We start from the raw sequence: 14203 nt of genomic DNA, 5'->3' as shown, positions 1-14203 counted from the left end.
TATATTTTGCATTTTAACATCAATTTATAATCATAACTTTAAAAAAACTTAGTTAACTCTTTTTTAATTTATTAATTTATATTTTTTCTTTTTAACATTAAATTCTTATACTTGTTTTTTTATCAGATATTATCATTTTTTTTCGATACTTATTTCAATTTATTTTGTTTTTTTTTTAGGATAAAAATTTATAATTAATTTATTTATTTTGCATTTTATGTATCACTATAATTTGAACTATGTTCTATTTAAAATAGAAAATATAAAATTACAGATTAGTAAATGAAACAAAAGTTACATAAGTATACATTTTAATCATGAAATATTTTTATAATTGAATTAATTAATTTAAAAGTTTACATAATTTATCTGCTATAATAGAGTGAATTTTTATATTTCAATATAAATAATATATAAATAATACAATTTAAGGTCGACAACGTTCCAAAAATCGTGGATAAAGACAAACTTCCCGTATATGATACCTATTCAGAAGCCAACATAAAAATCTTTCAAGACCTAATCCGAATCCTCCATGGGGACAAGTACCATATTTTCGCTAAAATATGATTGCATGAAAAATTAATTCATATATTTATCATATATGAAAATTGATATCTACCTGATCAGTATACCAATAATATGGTTTTGGATCAATATTTGCGTTAGAATAGCCTTCTAATAATTCATCATAATTCCATGTACGCATCGAACCTCCAATTATCTCACCAACATTCGGTAAAAGTACATCCACTGATTCTGTAAGACGTTTGTTATCAGAACAACGTTGCATATAAAATGATTTAATTTCTGCAGGAAATTTGCATAACATTATAGGTTCATTTATTGTGTCGGTCATTTTTCTCTCTGGCATTTCTGGAATGTCCTATAAATTAAAAAAATTAATAAAATTATTAACTCATCGTCATTGTGAAATAATAATCAAAAAATTTAAAAATTATTGAACATACTTCACCAAATTCATAAAATGTTCCATCATCTTTGGTTATATTATTAGCCCGAAGATATTCAATTGCATCTTTGTAATCCATTCTTTTAAATGGCCTTTTTGGTATTTTAAAATCAGGATTTAATTCTTTAACAAGATAACCAAGATTTGAGTTAAGCACACGATCAACAACATCACATATCATATCTTCTAATCGATTCAATAAGTCTTCAAATGTAATAAATGCATATTCTGCTTCTACATGTGTATATCTGAAAGATAAAAATTTGATTTATATAACAATTGCAATATCAATAATATGAATATAAATTTTAATAAAAATACCACTAAGAAATATAAGAAGCTTCAAAGTCTGTATATTTACTCTGCAAGATGTCTTCGAGTCCTAGATTGTTCTGCTCTATAAGATTGTGCAATACAATATACATCGCCCATTGCCGGAAGACAAGTTTCTAAATAAAGCTGTGAGCTTTGAGTCAAAAATGCTTCTTCACTATAATGAAAAATTAGATTGTTAAATAATAATTACATTATATTAAGAATAGAATATTTTTAAATGAACAAATTAAATTTAAATACTGCTTACCCAAAGTAATCTAACTTAAATAATGTTGAACCTCCTTCTACTTGCGTTTGTACTAACGTTGGTGGTGTTACTTCATAACAACCTCTTTCATTGAAATGATCTCTAAATGCTTGAGTCAATACAGATCGTAGACGTAATATACGTGATGTCTAAAATAAATTATAATTTGTAATATTATATATGATATCATGTAATAAAAATTATTATTCTATAATAATATAAATTGTAGTGTTATTCTGTGATCTCAATTTTTTCTTTTATAGTTTTTAGATTTTTTTAATTAAAATTATCCATAATAATATTTAAATAGTAAAAATTAAGTTTACTATACTTTTTATATATAGCTTATTATATATATATATATATGTAATAATATATATATATATAAATATGTATGTTATAATTATCGTACATTTTCACCACGAATCATAATATGTCTATTATCTAATTGGACATCAGGAAGAGCTTCTTCATTTAAAATAGAATCTGCACCACCAGGAGGAGATGTTCCTATTAATTTCCAAAAGTCAACATGCAATTCATGTCCATCTGGAGCCTAAGAAAATTGAATTAAAAGCTAAGAAAATTAAAAAGCTTTTTAAAATAATTAAAATTACAAATATATTTGATATAATACATTTTTTCCTTCTGGCACAATCTTGAGAGTTCCAAATACTTCAATGGAAGCTTCAGTAGACAAGGTCAATGCATCATATATTTGACACAAAGTATCAGTAAATACACATTGCAGAAAACCTGTTCCATCTCTCAAAGTGATAAACATAAGTGCTCTTCCTAAAAATATTATAATAAATTTCTATAAAGTAAATATAATTCATAATATATAAATTATATTATACCTTGACGTCTAAGTCTATGTACCCATCCTAAAAGTTTTACTCGTTGATCCCGATATTTAATACTTTCTCGAATTTTTATACAAATTGCAGATGGCAAAGTATTATCTTCTTGAATTATAATTGTTTTAGCTTCTTCCAAATTTTTCAATCTTTTTTCTTCATCCTCTAATAATTTCTTTTGTTTATCTTCATTTTTATATTCTTTTCTTGCCCAAATTTTATGCACTTTTTTTAATTGAGATTTTGATACTAATTCATACTCTTTATCATCCTTAGGAGAATTTTGGTAAATTGGTGGAAATGGTTCTTTTCCTGCATGACACATTGCTCTTAAAATTGTTTTAAAAGGATTAGTTTTAGAACCATCACCTGTTTCATCATTTCCATTCTTTTGCGAAATATAAATTGCATCTAAAGAAAAAATATAAAACTTTTTTATTCCTTTACGAAATAATAATAATTATGAAAAATTTTATTTTTAAAAATTTTAAAAAACAAATTTTACCTAATAATGATTCAGAAGACTCCATCGCCGGCATGTTATTTTTTTATTATAATTTTTTTAAATTTATTGTGTTATAATTAATTATTTTAAATATAATTTTATAATAATACAATTTTACGATATAAGATTATAATTTTATGATACAAGAATATAAGATTCAATATAATTTGAAAATATTGAAACTTGAATGATGTAATTTCCACGTCGATGATACAATATAGATCTGCATACTTATGTAGAACTTACTTCGATAGAGTTCAGCATATGTTGAATATGTTATATTTTATCAATATATGATAAAGTTGTATTACAATTCCTATACAAGTCTAAATAATAATGAAATGATTATTTACTTTTACGTATTATATTATAATTCAAATTTATATAATATTTATATAATTTGATTAAAATATAAAAAATATACTTATTTCTTTATATATTAAACAATAATCATTATATTTTATTTATATTTTATTTTATAAATGCTGTAATAAAAATAAATAATTTTAATAAAGAATATATTGTTTGTCAAAAATATTATTGATTAAACAATCTTAATATTCGAAACAAACAAATTACTATTGTTACATTAATTGAATGATATTTAACATTATATACAAGAAGAAAAAATCGAAATACTTAAATTTTCTTAAAAAGTAATAATTTCTTAGTTACGTTTGCTTTTTTGTAATTTACTAGATTGCGCGATGTGATGATCGCATATCATATATACCAACTTTATAAGTGGTATAGAAGAACATCATTTTGGAGTCGACTCAAAAGAAATGAGAAATTGATTGAATTACATAGTTTTAATACAGAATGTGCAGAATTATAATTTTTAAGAATTAATCTCTTAAACAATGGCGGGATTGGAAAGTTATGAAAGAGTATATCGAGGAAAACCTATTAAATCTTGGGAAACTGAAAGTAATTTTCCTCATACTTACCTTGCACAAGAGGTTATTCGTCCTTTGGAAGTTCCTGCTGTGCACCCTTTAGTTGAAGATAGTCCTCCTTCTGAAGGAGGTCAGTTTTAATTAAAATATGAAATTTATTAAAATATAGTAGAAATATTATTTTAAACAGAGAACTTTTTAATTTTTAATCATTGATGAAGTTAAAGAAATAAATAATATCTTATATAGATCTTGCTGTAAAAAAATATATGGTTGCTGGTTGTGGATTAGCAACTTTAATTACTGAAACTTTGTTAGTTCATCCACTTATTGTTCTAAGGAGACAATGTCAAGTAAATCCTGGATTGAACAAATATCATATAATACCAATTACTTTGGTACCTGTAGTTGTACGGCTCCATCAAACTCAAGGAATAAATACATTATGGAAAGGAATTGGATCAGTATTGCTTGTAAAAGGAATGTTGTTAGCTATTGAAGATTTCATTTCTAAAATAACACCATGGCCAAAGTAAGGTGATCTTTGTATGATCTTAAATATATAATAATTTCCCTCAAATTTTTATAATAATAAATATAAAATAATAACAATAATAATAATAATGAAATATTTATTAATTTCAGGGAAATAACATGTAATAGTTCACTGAAAGCATTTGGTCAACACGTGCTTCTTAAATGGTAATAATATACCAATATTATTACATTTCTCTTGTTTTAAAAATTACAGAAGAAATTAATAGAAAATATGACAGTGTTTCTATAGGTCTAGTAACACCATTTTATTCTGCATCATTAGTGGAGACAGTACAATCTGAAATTGCATCTGAAAGTCCTGGAATATTAGATGTCTTTCGAGATGGTGCAATTCGTTTAGTTGAAGTGAGCAATAAAGGCAGATTAATTCCCATTTATTCTCTTCTGCCACCTACAGTTGCTTATGGAGTATCCAAATATCTTTTTACTCTAGCTGTTCAAGGAGTTACCAGTCGTATTATGCATATTAGGCAAAAACAGTCTCAAGAGTTAAGGGTATGTTTTATTTATTGACAAAACAAAATTTTATCTTGAATTTATATAAAACTATGTATTTAAATGTTATTTATATGTATCAAGGGTGCATATAGCAGAGACTTGCTGTCAGAAACTGTTGCACAAGATATAGAATTACAGTCATCATTAATTTCTACATTTATGGCAGAAGCATTGTTTTATCCTTGGGAAACAGTGATTCACAGACTTCATCTTCAGGGTACACGAACTATTATTGATAATCTGGATACAGGACGTAGCGTAACACCATTATTAACAGGATATAGTGGTGCAAGCGATTGTTACAGTACAATTATATCTACTGAAGGTCCTCTTGGTTTATATAAAGGATTTGGTGCTCTTATTTTGGAATTTTCCATAAACCTTGTCATAGTGCGGGTTGTTAAATGGGTACTGACAGAATTAAGAACAATACTAAGACCAAAACCAAAATCAACACGTGATCCACCACAATGGTATTATAATGATATATAAAAGAGCATTGATATTAGTTTAGTAATAATACCCTTTGTGTGTATTGATCAATCTAGATATATAATACATATTGTATTTATATATATATATAAAATTGTTATACTATATTATTTTTTTCATTTATTATTATTAAATCAAATCAATAATGTAACATTTTCAGTAATTTTAAACACTTTAATCTCTTTTGGTTTATTGCAAAACAAAAAAACGAATCAAATTTCTCCAAATTATTGTATATATAATTTATGAAACTTAAATATACATATTTAAAAGAGAAATAAAAGAATATCATTGTTATTAAAATCGTATATATGAAAAAATTATATTTATTTTATAAATTTTTTGCAAAGATTTATTTCATATTTTATTTAAAATACTTACTTCATAAAAATTAAAAATTGTAAAGATGCAAGTTATGAAACCATTCTAAATTAGCTATAAAAAATCGTTTCACACTTTATGACTTTCAACTCTTCATAATGGAAAAATAAATATATTGGTACCTTTAAAAATATTATAATATTTACTTTCAACATTTGTTTACAATTTCATATGTATACAGTTTTTTTTAACTTGCATCATATATACACAGCCTTTCATTTACATCTAGTTTTCATATATGTAAAATGAAATGAAACAACTGACAATAAAATCTAAGAAATACTTAATGATCATTTTCAGAAAATACATGCAGTTTTTAAAATCTTATTTTTTTTTTTCTCCATTTTATTCGACATTATTAAAATTTATCATCTATATATAAATATATTCACTCTCAATTTTAAAACTTAAATATATTTTATTTAGTAATTGATAAAAAATTTTTCTAAATTTTTGTTTAAATTCTTTCAATTATTTAGAAATAGTATCAAAGTAAAAGTTGAATCTATTTTATAGATTATTTTGTTTTCTACAAGATATATTTATGTAACAATATATAATGTATCTGTACTAGTTTCGTGCAATTTTGATCATATATTTGTAATTCTTATATACTTTTTAATAGTTTTAACATGGTATGTATAGAAATCATTTATATATATTACATAATATTATATAATATTAATAAATAGATTTATTAATTTTGTTTTCTATCTGTAATGAGAGCATATAGAGCAACCGCATAAATTATAATTAGAGATGCAAAAAGAAAATATAAAAATATTGTATTTGCAACTTATTTTTGTATTATAATTTACTAATCTAAATATATTTAAATGATTTTAATTTAGAAAAATCACAATTTTTTCTTCATGTAAAATGAAATTTTTTTATGTATAGACGTTTTTATACATGTGTTTGCACACATATCTTTATATAATTTTTATATATATTTAAGAACAACTCAGTAACAAAATCTTTTATATTGTTACGAATTACTTGAACAAAAAATACATACCACAATTGATTTGATTTACCTATATCTATAACTTTTTATGAAATAAGTTAATATAGAATTACAATTGCCATATATATAATTTGTGTGGTGTAATCTGTTTCTTTTCATTAAAAAAAACATAGATTACAGTCAACACATTATTTACAAATTTATATTAGATCAAAAACTATTATTGCAGAATGTGAATTTTGAACAATTTTCTTAAAAAATCGATCAAATATGTGATGTATCTTCAACATGAATTATTTGTTAATTATGTATATGCTGAGCATGTAATTCTTCCTCAGTAACATCACCTCTTCTGATATATTGTGGTTTTTCTTGTCCTCGCACACATCCTTCAGTTACATGAACAGACATTACATCGCTACCTGGCACTTCAAACATAGGTTCCAAGAGTAATGATTCCATAATAGCTCGAAGTCCTCTTGCACCAGTTTTTTTTTCCATTGCTAATGATGCAATTGCATTTAAAGCATCAGACGTAAAAGTTAAGTCTACCTATGAATATATACAAACAATTTAAAAGTCTTAAAATACATATATGCAAGAATTAAATAAATGTAATTTTAAATATAGTAAATGGATTATTGAATTATATAATATGCTATATTAAGTATAATAAGAGATTATTAAAACGATAATTTGTACCTTATCCATTGAAAATAACATTTGATATTGAGGTATCATAGCATTTTGCGGCTCGGTCAATATTCTAACGAGCATATTTTTGTCAAGAGTATGAAATGGTACCAAAACTGGAAATCTGCCAACAAATTCAGGAATCATACCAAAATCAATCAAATCTCTTGCTTCAACTTGCTGTAACAATACATCTTTCTCTTTATTATCCTTTTCTGTAGAAGGTGACATGTTTGCAACATCTGCTAAATTTGCTGCTCTTCTTCCTGGACTCTCACAAGATCGTGATGCACCAAATCCTAAGTATTTTTCAGTTTTACGTCGTGAAATCAACCTATCTAATCCATTATAAGCACCAGAAGCAACAAATAAAATATTTGTAGTATCGATTTGCAATGTATCTCCACGTAATTTTCTAGAGCTATTTCTTTCAGGTACATTCACAATCGTACCCTCTAACATTTTCAACATTCCTTGTTGGACACCTTCTCCGCCAACATCGCGCAGTTGATGTATGCCAGGAACAGCACCAATTTTATCAACTTCATCTAAGAATACAATACCCATTTGCGCTCTATCTACTACGTAATTGGCATCCTGAAGTAGTTTTGCAATAACGCTTTCTATATCTTCACCGACATATCCTGCTTGTGTCAGTGTCGTGCAATCACAAATTGCAAAAGGTACATCCAAACATTGAGCTATTGTTTGCGCGAGCAATGTTTTTCCACTTCCAGTTGGACCAAGTAATAAAATATTACTTTTTTCTAATTTTAATTGATGTTGCTTACTATCAAGAATATCAGATCCGGAAATTGATTGATTTTCGGCTGATTTATGTTCATTTCCTGTAGGATATTGTTGAAATCCAACACCAAGCGAATTTCCAATTGTTGAAATGTGTAATAAATCTATGATAATGAAAGATAAACATTATTAAACTTTATATACTGAAATAATTATATATTAAATTAAAAATTTTAATAACAATTTATAAAAACGTGATACAAAAAACATTATATTGGAAAAACCACAAAAGTTGAATATTAAATTACTGTCAAAAAAACATGTTATTGTACATACAAAATGGAAAATTATTATTTACGTGGTTTAAGACCTCTATGTGTGAAAGGATGATTTAAATCTTGTGAACCAGTTGTATTAATAGAACTTTGCATTGAATTTTGTACTGGAAAGTTATTGTAGATTCGTTTATAGTGATTATAAACAGCAACACTTAGAACTTTTTTAGCATATTCTTGACCTATAACATGCTTGTTTAGGTACTCAAAAATCTGTAAAATATATATATTAATAGATATAATATAATAATATATTGTAAAATTATATAAAATCCTTTGTTTTTTTAGAATAAAAATTTACTTTTTTTGGTGGTGGTGGAGGTTTCCTGTAAAATCCTTGTTTGGTATCATCTGGTCTTAAAGCTTCCTTAAGGCTTCTTTTTGAATCTACCTCTGATAATACAACAAAAAAGTGATGGCATTTTTCACATTTAACAAATCTTGTTGATGCTAATAAAAAAGATATTTTTATGATGAAAGAAATTTTATTTTTATATTTTACTTACGCAAAAAAAAATATTAAGGCATTATTTACTTACACACGAAAGTTTCTACATGTGTGCAAGGATCACCACATTTTGGACAAGTAAGAGTATTTTTCTTTCCTCCACCATTTCCAACAGAGGACACACCACTATTATTATCTTTACCAGGTGGAGTAGGTTCAGTAGGTGCTTTTCCCAAAGTATTACCAATCGTTAATGATCTAATAACAGCAACTCTCACAATTTTGTGAACTAATATATAAATAAATAATTATTTTTTATTAAAATAAAACAAATAATTAATATTATGTAATTTTAAAATATTTATATTATATGCTCACCATGATTTGTTACATGATTTGAAGATGCAATACGACCAGCATTGATGACACAGCAACGAACACAACTCATCTTTGTTTGTTTTTCTTACACAAATATAATGTGGAAGACAAAAAGAAAGATTTTGTAGTAATTATTAAAGTGTGCACTTGATACAAAGCCTAAATCAAAGTAAAATATATTAGAATGAAATAGTTTTATATTTTTTAGAAAAATGTATACATATTGTATTATAAGAAAAAAAATTAAACAATAAAAAATCTAATATATTATTATTTGTATAATGAAAATATTATACAAATAAATTAAATTACAAAATATAAAATAAATTAAAATATTATAAAAAAAAATAATATAATATTATATATATAACAATTCATGGAAATCATAAAATAAACAGATTTTAATTTAATTTTAATTAATAAGATATACAGAGATGCAATTTTATGATTTTATATTTTATAAATAATTTTAAATTTTATTTTGTATTCAAATAAAATTTAAATACAATTTAAGAGAAGAATAAAAAAAGAAAAACAAAGTTCAATAGCATAAAAAAAATTCAAATAGCATAAAATAAATTCAATATTTTTTCCATTAAATAATCAATAATAATAATCATTATAACAATAATCATAATCATTATAAATCAAAATAGGAAAGAAATAATACTGCGAATTAAATTTTTGCATAATGAAAATGTAATTATAATGTATGCATCGGAAAGCAAAATATAAATATTTGTTAATATAAAAATAAACATTAGAATGGCAACTTTCAGTTAACGAAAGTACTAAAATATCGAAAATACTAACCTGCCAAATAAACATTAATGCGTAAATCGTTCGTTATTATTCATAATTTATTCATTTCTTCCACAAAATATAACAAATCCAATGATCCAAAAAAATCTTGTGTAAATAAATTATCGAAAATGGATCAAATAAATAAATTAATCTAAAAACACGAACGTCTGACACATCGCACTACGAGGTGCAACAATCACTCAAAACATGATTCAAGGTCATTTGTTGACTTTCTTTCGAAACTTTCCGATACTACATTTGTTATTTTAAAATTCGTTTGAAAACAATGTTCAATTTACCTCCATATTAATGAAATATCTAGAAACCACCAAAATGTTGAAGAATTATATGGTATGATCTTGTACACACGTACCTACATACGTGGCGAATATATATGTGCAGTCAATCACGATCACGATCTCTTGCTGATGGCTGGTGCGTTGTTTTCAATAACTCAAGTAGATAATTGTTTCATGTCAATTCACTCACTTTATTTTTTGAATAGATATCAATTTTCATATATTTACTGTAAGATTTTGTAATAAAAGTTTATCAACATTCTTACACGAGCACACTCTAAAAGTAATGACGTTTTTATGAAATAACAAAACGTCAGTAAATCTGTACACACGGTCACTCGAGGGCGCTTGATATGTTGTATACACTTTGTATAGAAAAATATATCTATATGTATAAAAAATATTTGAATGTATTCCAATAGATCACACTTCTATTTATCTTTATTTAACTCTTTATCAATTTTTTAATTAATTTTTCAAATAATTTCTATCAATAATAAATTTAGCTTAAGTTTAACTTTTTTTTCTATATCTTATCTTCTTTTTCCATCATCCCTACCTTTTTCTCCCACTTCTATACTTTGTTATATGAATAACTTATTCTGTACGATTGCATTATATTGTCATATGTATATTTTCATGTGTAAGCAATCATTTTATACTTGAAGGTTATTTTGTTTAAATAGTAAATAGTATTTATAATTAGAATAATCTCTCTTAAGTATTTAAATATATGAAATATAAAGCACATTTGTAAAAAGAGAAAAAAAATTATACATTGTTAAGTAGTGGTTATTAATTATAAATGCTAACCTTTTTGATAACAATATAACAGGAAAAAATGGAAATAAATAACGAGGTACGTTTTGAATATACTTGATAAACATTTCATCTGTTGAAATTAATAAGCAAAGGTTATAAAATAGGTTATAATTATTTTAGTTATATAATTATACATTCAGTTATTATTTATTATTATGATTTTATTAATTTTCTAGATTATTCTATTAAGACAATCCGTTCGTCAAGCTCGTATTTGTGTAATAAATAAATTAATTAGAGAAGCAAAAAGGTTACGTACTAATAGTAACGAAAAGCAATTGGAAAAAAATAAAAATAAAGCAGAGAAACTTTTAAAGGAAGTATTTGCATTAAAACATATCAAAGAAGATGAAATATCAAAATTCGGTATTGTTAAATTCGAATATCTGCAGGATATATTAAAAAATTCACAGACTGATGATGCAACTCGGGCTATGGTAAAAGTTGTTCGTCATAAGTCTTTAAGTTTAAGAATAATAGAATTTCAGAAAAAATTTCCAGATTGTAATAAACATATTTCTTGGAGAAAAAAGAAATCTTCAGTCAAAGGAAAAAAAGGAAATTGTTATACAGATGCAGAGAAAAATTCAAAACTATTAAAAAATGATGCAAATAACATTCTAAAAAAAGAAAAAAAACGAAATTGTTTCACAAATTTTCCAGAAAAAAATTTAAAACAATTAAAAAGTGATTCAAATAATATCGTAGAAAAAATAAACAAAGAGAAAGATACAGACAATACTAATTGTATTGCTTATATACCTTGTCAACAAACAAGAAATATTAAAGAAAATAATGATAATTTAATGAAAATATCAAAAATTCAAGATATGGAAATACAATCTACAAATAATGATCAAAGTTTTAAGATTACTACTAAAATCATTAGTAATGAGGCCACTGTTAAAAGATTCACAGAAATTTTACAAGAAACAAAAGAACAAAATTATATATGCAAAGATACTGAAAATCAGCAATCTTTTAATGAATCCATGGAATTCATGGAATCATCAAATAAAATAGATGACTTCTTTCTACCTGCAAATGAAGTAACTTCATGTTTAAATGAAACACTTTTTTCTAAAGAGAAAAGCATGTGCAGTAAACAAGATGTTAATCATGTATTTAAATCACGAAAAAATCTTCAAATCGAAAACAAGAATAAATTATATAATAAAAAAATAAATAAAGAAAGAAGAAATAGAAAACAATTTATAAACAATGCAGATTTTCATAATCAAAATGATATGATAGAGAAAAATAATACATATAGAAAACAAAATGAAAAAAATATACAAGTTGAAAAAAAGAGGAAAGTTAATAAAGAGAGCACATGTATTGCAGAACATGATAATTTACATCCTTCTTGGGCTGCAAAAAAAAAACAACAAAATATTATGAAACAAGAATTTCAAGGAAAAAAGATTAAATTTGATGAAGATTAAAAATGGAAAATGAATTTCAATATTTATATCAAATACATTTTGTATATATAAGATTAATATCATTATATCAACATTAGTAAAAAAGAAACAGAAGTGCACATGTTCAATGCATTTTTCATGCTTTCTTTCTTAATTAAAGCATTTTATTTGTTGAATTAAGAACTAGTATGTAGAAGAATAAAAGAGAAGAAGAATAAAAAAGAATTTAATATTTTAAACTAAAATTAATTTTTTTGCAAATTAAATATAATTCAAAATTATTATTAACTTATCAATAATTATATGATATTGTATATTTTTGTTTTTATTTAAATAATTTAATTTGCATACAAAATGAGTAAGATATTTCATAAAAGTCATATTGTAATTGAAAATGTATTTTCGATTATATGGGCGTCCAGCGCTTAAAAATGATTTTTATAATTTTTGTATGATCAGTTCGTTACAATGATGATTCTTTCTATTTTTCTTTCTCTCTTTCTCAGTATATATTATATTCGTTGTTAGTTAATTGATTTTTAGATCCATCATATTAATGAGGGTCACATAGGAACATCATATATAATGTATATCAATGCATTTTGAGGCATATCTATTGATTGTAGTTGATAATTGCATTTTTCATAAAACAATTAAGAATATTTTGTCCTTACTCAAATATTGTACATTATAATATCATATATATTAATCATAGAATCATAAAAAAAAATAATTATAAAAATTTTATTTTTATGTTAACCGAAATCTTTATAAACGTGTTTGCAAATCAATTGAATTTAATATTAATTTTTTTTCACATTTTTTTTGTTTTGCATGAGCTGTTTTAAATCTATTATTTATTAAAGGTATTAAGCTTTTATATTATAAAATAGAGATAGAATTTTTATATTTTTTATAAGTTTAAGAAATATTTTACTTAAGTTATAATATATGTAATGTTTATATAACATTTTGTAAGATCTTTTACAATTTATATATATGTATTTATCATTATTTTTGTTATATTTAACAAAATAAGACAATAAGAAAAAAATTCTATAATTGTAAAAAATTTAATTTTTGTAAATTAATTATTGAATTATAAGAAATTATTTTTTTAATATATAACAAGAATTTCTTATTATTATTATTTTGTATAAGGAATTTTATATAAAGAAATATTCTTTTCTGAAAATTTTTTCATATCATAATTTAAAACTTTTTTTTTTTAATCTTTATATTTTTTTTATATTTTTTTTAATTGGATAAATTTCCAACAAGAATAGCAAAGGTTAACTTATTATAGAAAGGTTAGTTTAACATATTTTGTAATATCATTAGAAAATTTGGGAATAAAATAAATTTAAAAAGTTTTTATATAAATAATATAATGTATTTAATCAATTTGTTTCTTTACGATATAAACTACATATAATTTAGATATTTATATTCTTTTTTCATTCAATATAATTTATTTCCAAATTTTCAAAAAAATTGAATGATATTACGTTAATATAATAATAACTTTTAAAATAAA

General features: G+C 23.7%; 4 protein-coding genes across 12 annotated transcripts; 2 read left to right on the top strand and 2 right to left on the bottom strand.

The window, feature by feature from the left end:
* Positions 1-294: 294 nt before the first annotated feature.
* Positions 295-3406, bottom strand: AsnRS (asparagine--tRNA ligase). The gene is made up of 9 exons (XM_003692466.4): positions 2922-3406; positions 2417-2827; positions 2194-2351; positions 1969-2112; positions 1557-1705; positions 1335-1463; positions 972-1221; positions 623-886; positions 295-559 (listed from the first exon to the last, which is right to left on the bottom strand). The coding sequence occupies exons 1-9, from the start codon at positions 2953-2955 to the stop codon at positions 428-430; spliced, it is 1671 nt and encodes a 556-aa protein (XP_003692514.4). The 5' UTR covers positions 2956-3406; the 3' UTR covers positions 295-427.
* Positions 3407-3608: 202 nt separating this feature from the next.
* Positions 3609-5651, top strand: LOC100870778 (mitochondrial outer membrane protein SLC25A46). The gene is made up of 5 exons (XM_003692468.3): positions 3609-3950; positions 4070-4352; positions 4466-4522; positions 4597-4873; positions 4958-5651. The coding sequence occupies exons 1-5, from the start codon at positions 3785-3787 to the stop codon at positions 5366-5368; spliced, it is 1194 nt and encodes a 397-aa protein (XP_003692516.1). The 5' UTR covers positions 3609-3784; the 3' UTR covers positions 5369-5651.
* Positions 5652-5868: 217 nt separating this feature from the next.
* On the bottom strand, positions 5869-10760 carry ClpX (Caseinolytic protease chaperone subunit). 9 transcript variants are annotated; one of them, XM_086910797.1, is made up of 8 exons: positions 10499-10738; positions 10131-10439; positions 9318-9476; positions 9031-9228; positions 8793-8941; positions 8515-8704; positions 7419-8320; positions 5869-7268 (listed from the first exon to the last, which is right to left on the bottom strand). In XM_086910797.1, the coding sequence occupies exons 3-8, from the start codon at positions 9385-9387 to the stop codon at positions 7017-7019; spliced, it is 1761 nt and encodes a 586-aa protein (XP_086766923.1). In that variant the 5' UTR covers positions 9388-9476; positions 10131-10439; positions 10499-10738; the 3' UTR covers positions 5869-7016. The 9 variants fall into 9 exon arrangements, with proteins under 9 accessions (XP_086766923.1, XP_012340151.1, XP_086766926.1 ...); XM_012484697.3 differs by having other exon boundaries at positions 10495-10732; XM_086910800.1 differs by having other exon boundaries at positions 8527-8704; positions 10495-10732.
* Positions 10752-13457, top strand: LOC100871261 (uncharacterized). Its single transcript, XM_003692472.4, has 2 exons — positions 10752-11279; positions 11419-13457. The coding sequence occupies exons 1-2, from the start codon at positions 11262-11264 to the stop codon at positions 12685-12687; spliced, it is 1287 nt and encodes a 428-aa protein (XP_003692520.3). The 5' UTR covers positions 10752-11261; the 3' UTR covers positions 12688-13457.
* Positions 13458-14203: the final 746 nt, after the last annotated feature.

Source organism: Apis florea, unplaced genomic scaffold (assembly GCF_048593485.1).
Source record: "Apis florea isolate Af1SG1 unplaced genomic scaffold, ASM4859348v1 contig_3203_pilon, whole genome shotgun sequence".
NCBI lineage: Eukaryota > Metazoa > Arthropoda > Insecta > Hymenoptera > Apidae > Apis > Apis florea.
This window is presented reverse-complemented; position numbering and strand designations above follow the sequence as displayed.

What these genes read in the sequence shown, in the direction of transcription:
- AsnRS (XM_003692466.4), bottom strand. Translation starts at nt 2,955, where the DNA reads ATGCCGGCGATGGAGTCTTCTGAATCATTATTAG. An exon ending in TTATGATTCGTGGTGAAAAT is followed by an intron (nt 1,706 to 1,968) that starts GTACGATAATTA and finishes AATTTATTTTAG; the next exon opens with ACATCACGTATATTACGTCT. An exon ending in ATTATTGGTATACTGATCAG is followed by an intron (nt 560 to 622) that starts GTAGATATCAAT and finishes ATCATATTTTAG; the next exon opens with CGAAAATATGGTACTTGTCC.
- LOC100870778 (XM_003692468.3), top strand. Translation starts at nt 3,785, where the DNA reads ATGGCGGGATTGGAAAGTTATGAAAGAGTATATCGAGGAAAACCTATT. An exon ending in TAGTCCTCCTTCTGAAGGAG is followed by an intron (nt 3,951 to 4,069) that starts GTCAGTTTTAAT and finishes TATCTTATATAG; the next exon opens with ATCTTGCTGTAAAAAAATAT. An exon ending in AACAGTCTCAAGAGTTAAGG is followed by an intron (nt 4,874 to 4,957) that starts GTATGTTTTATT and finishes ATATGTATCAAG; the next exon opens with GGTGCATATAGCAGAGACTT.
- ClpX (XM_086910797.1), bottom strand. Translation starts at nt 9,387, where the DNA reads ATGAGTTGTGTTCGTTGCTGTGTCATCAATGCTGGTCGTATTGCATCT. An exon ending in ACATGTAGAAACTTTCGTGT is followed by an intron (nt 8,942 to 9,030) that starts GTAAGTAAATAA and finishes CTTTTTTATTAG; the next exon opens with CATCAACAAGATTTGTTAAA. An exon ending in TGTTATTTTCAATGGATAAG is followed by an intron (nt 7,269 to 7,418) that starts GTACAAATTATC and finishes ATATATTCATAG; the next exon opens with GTAGACTTAACTTTTACGTC.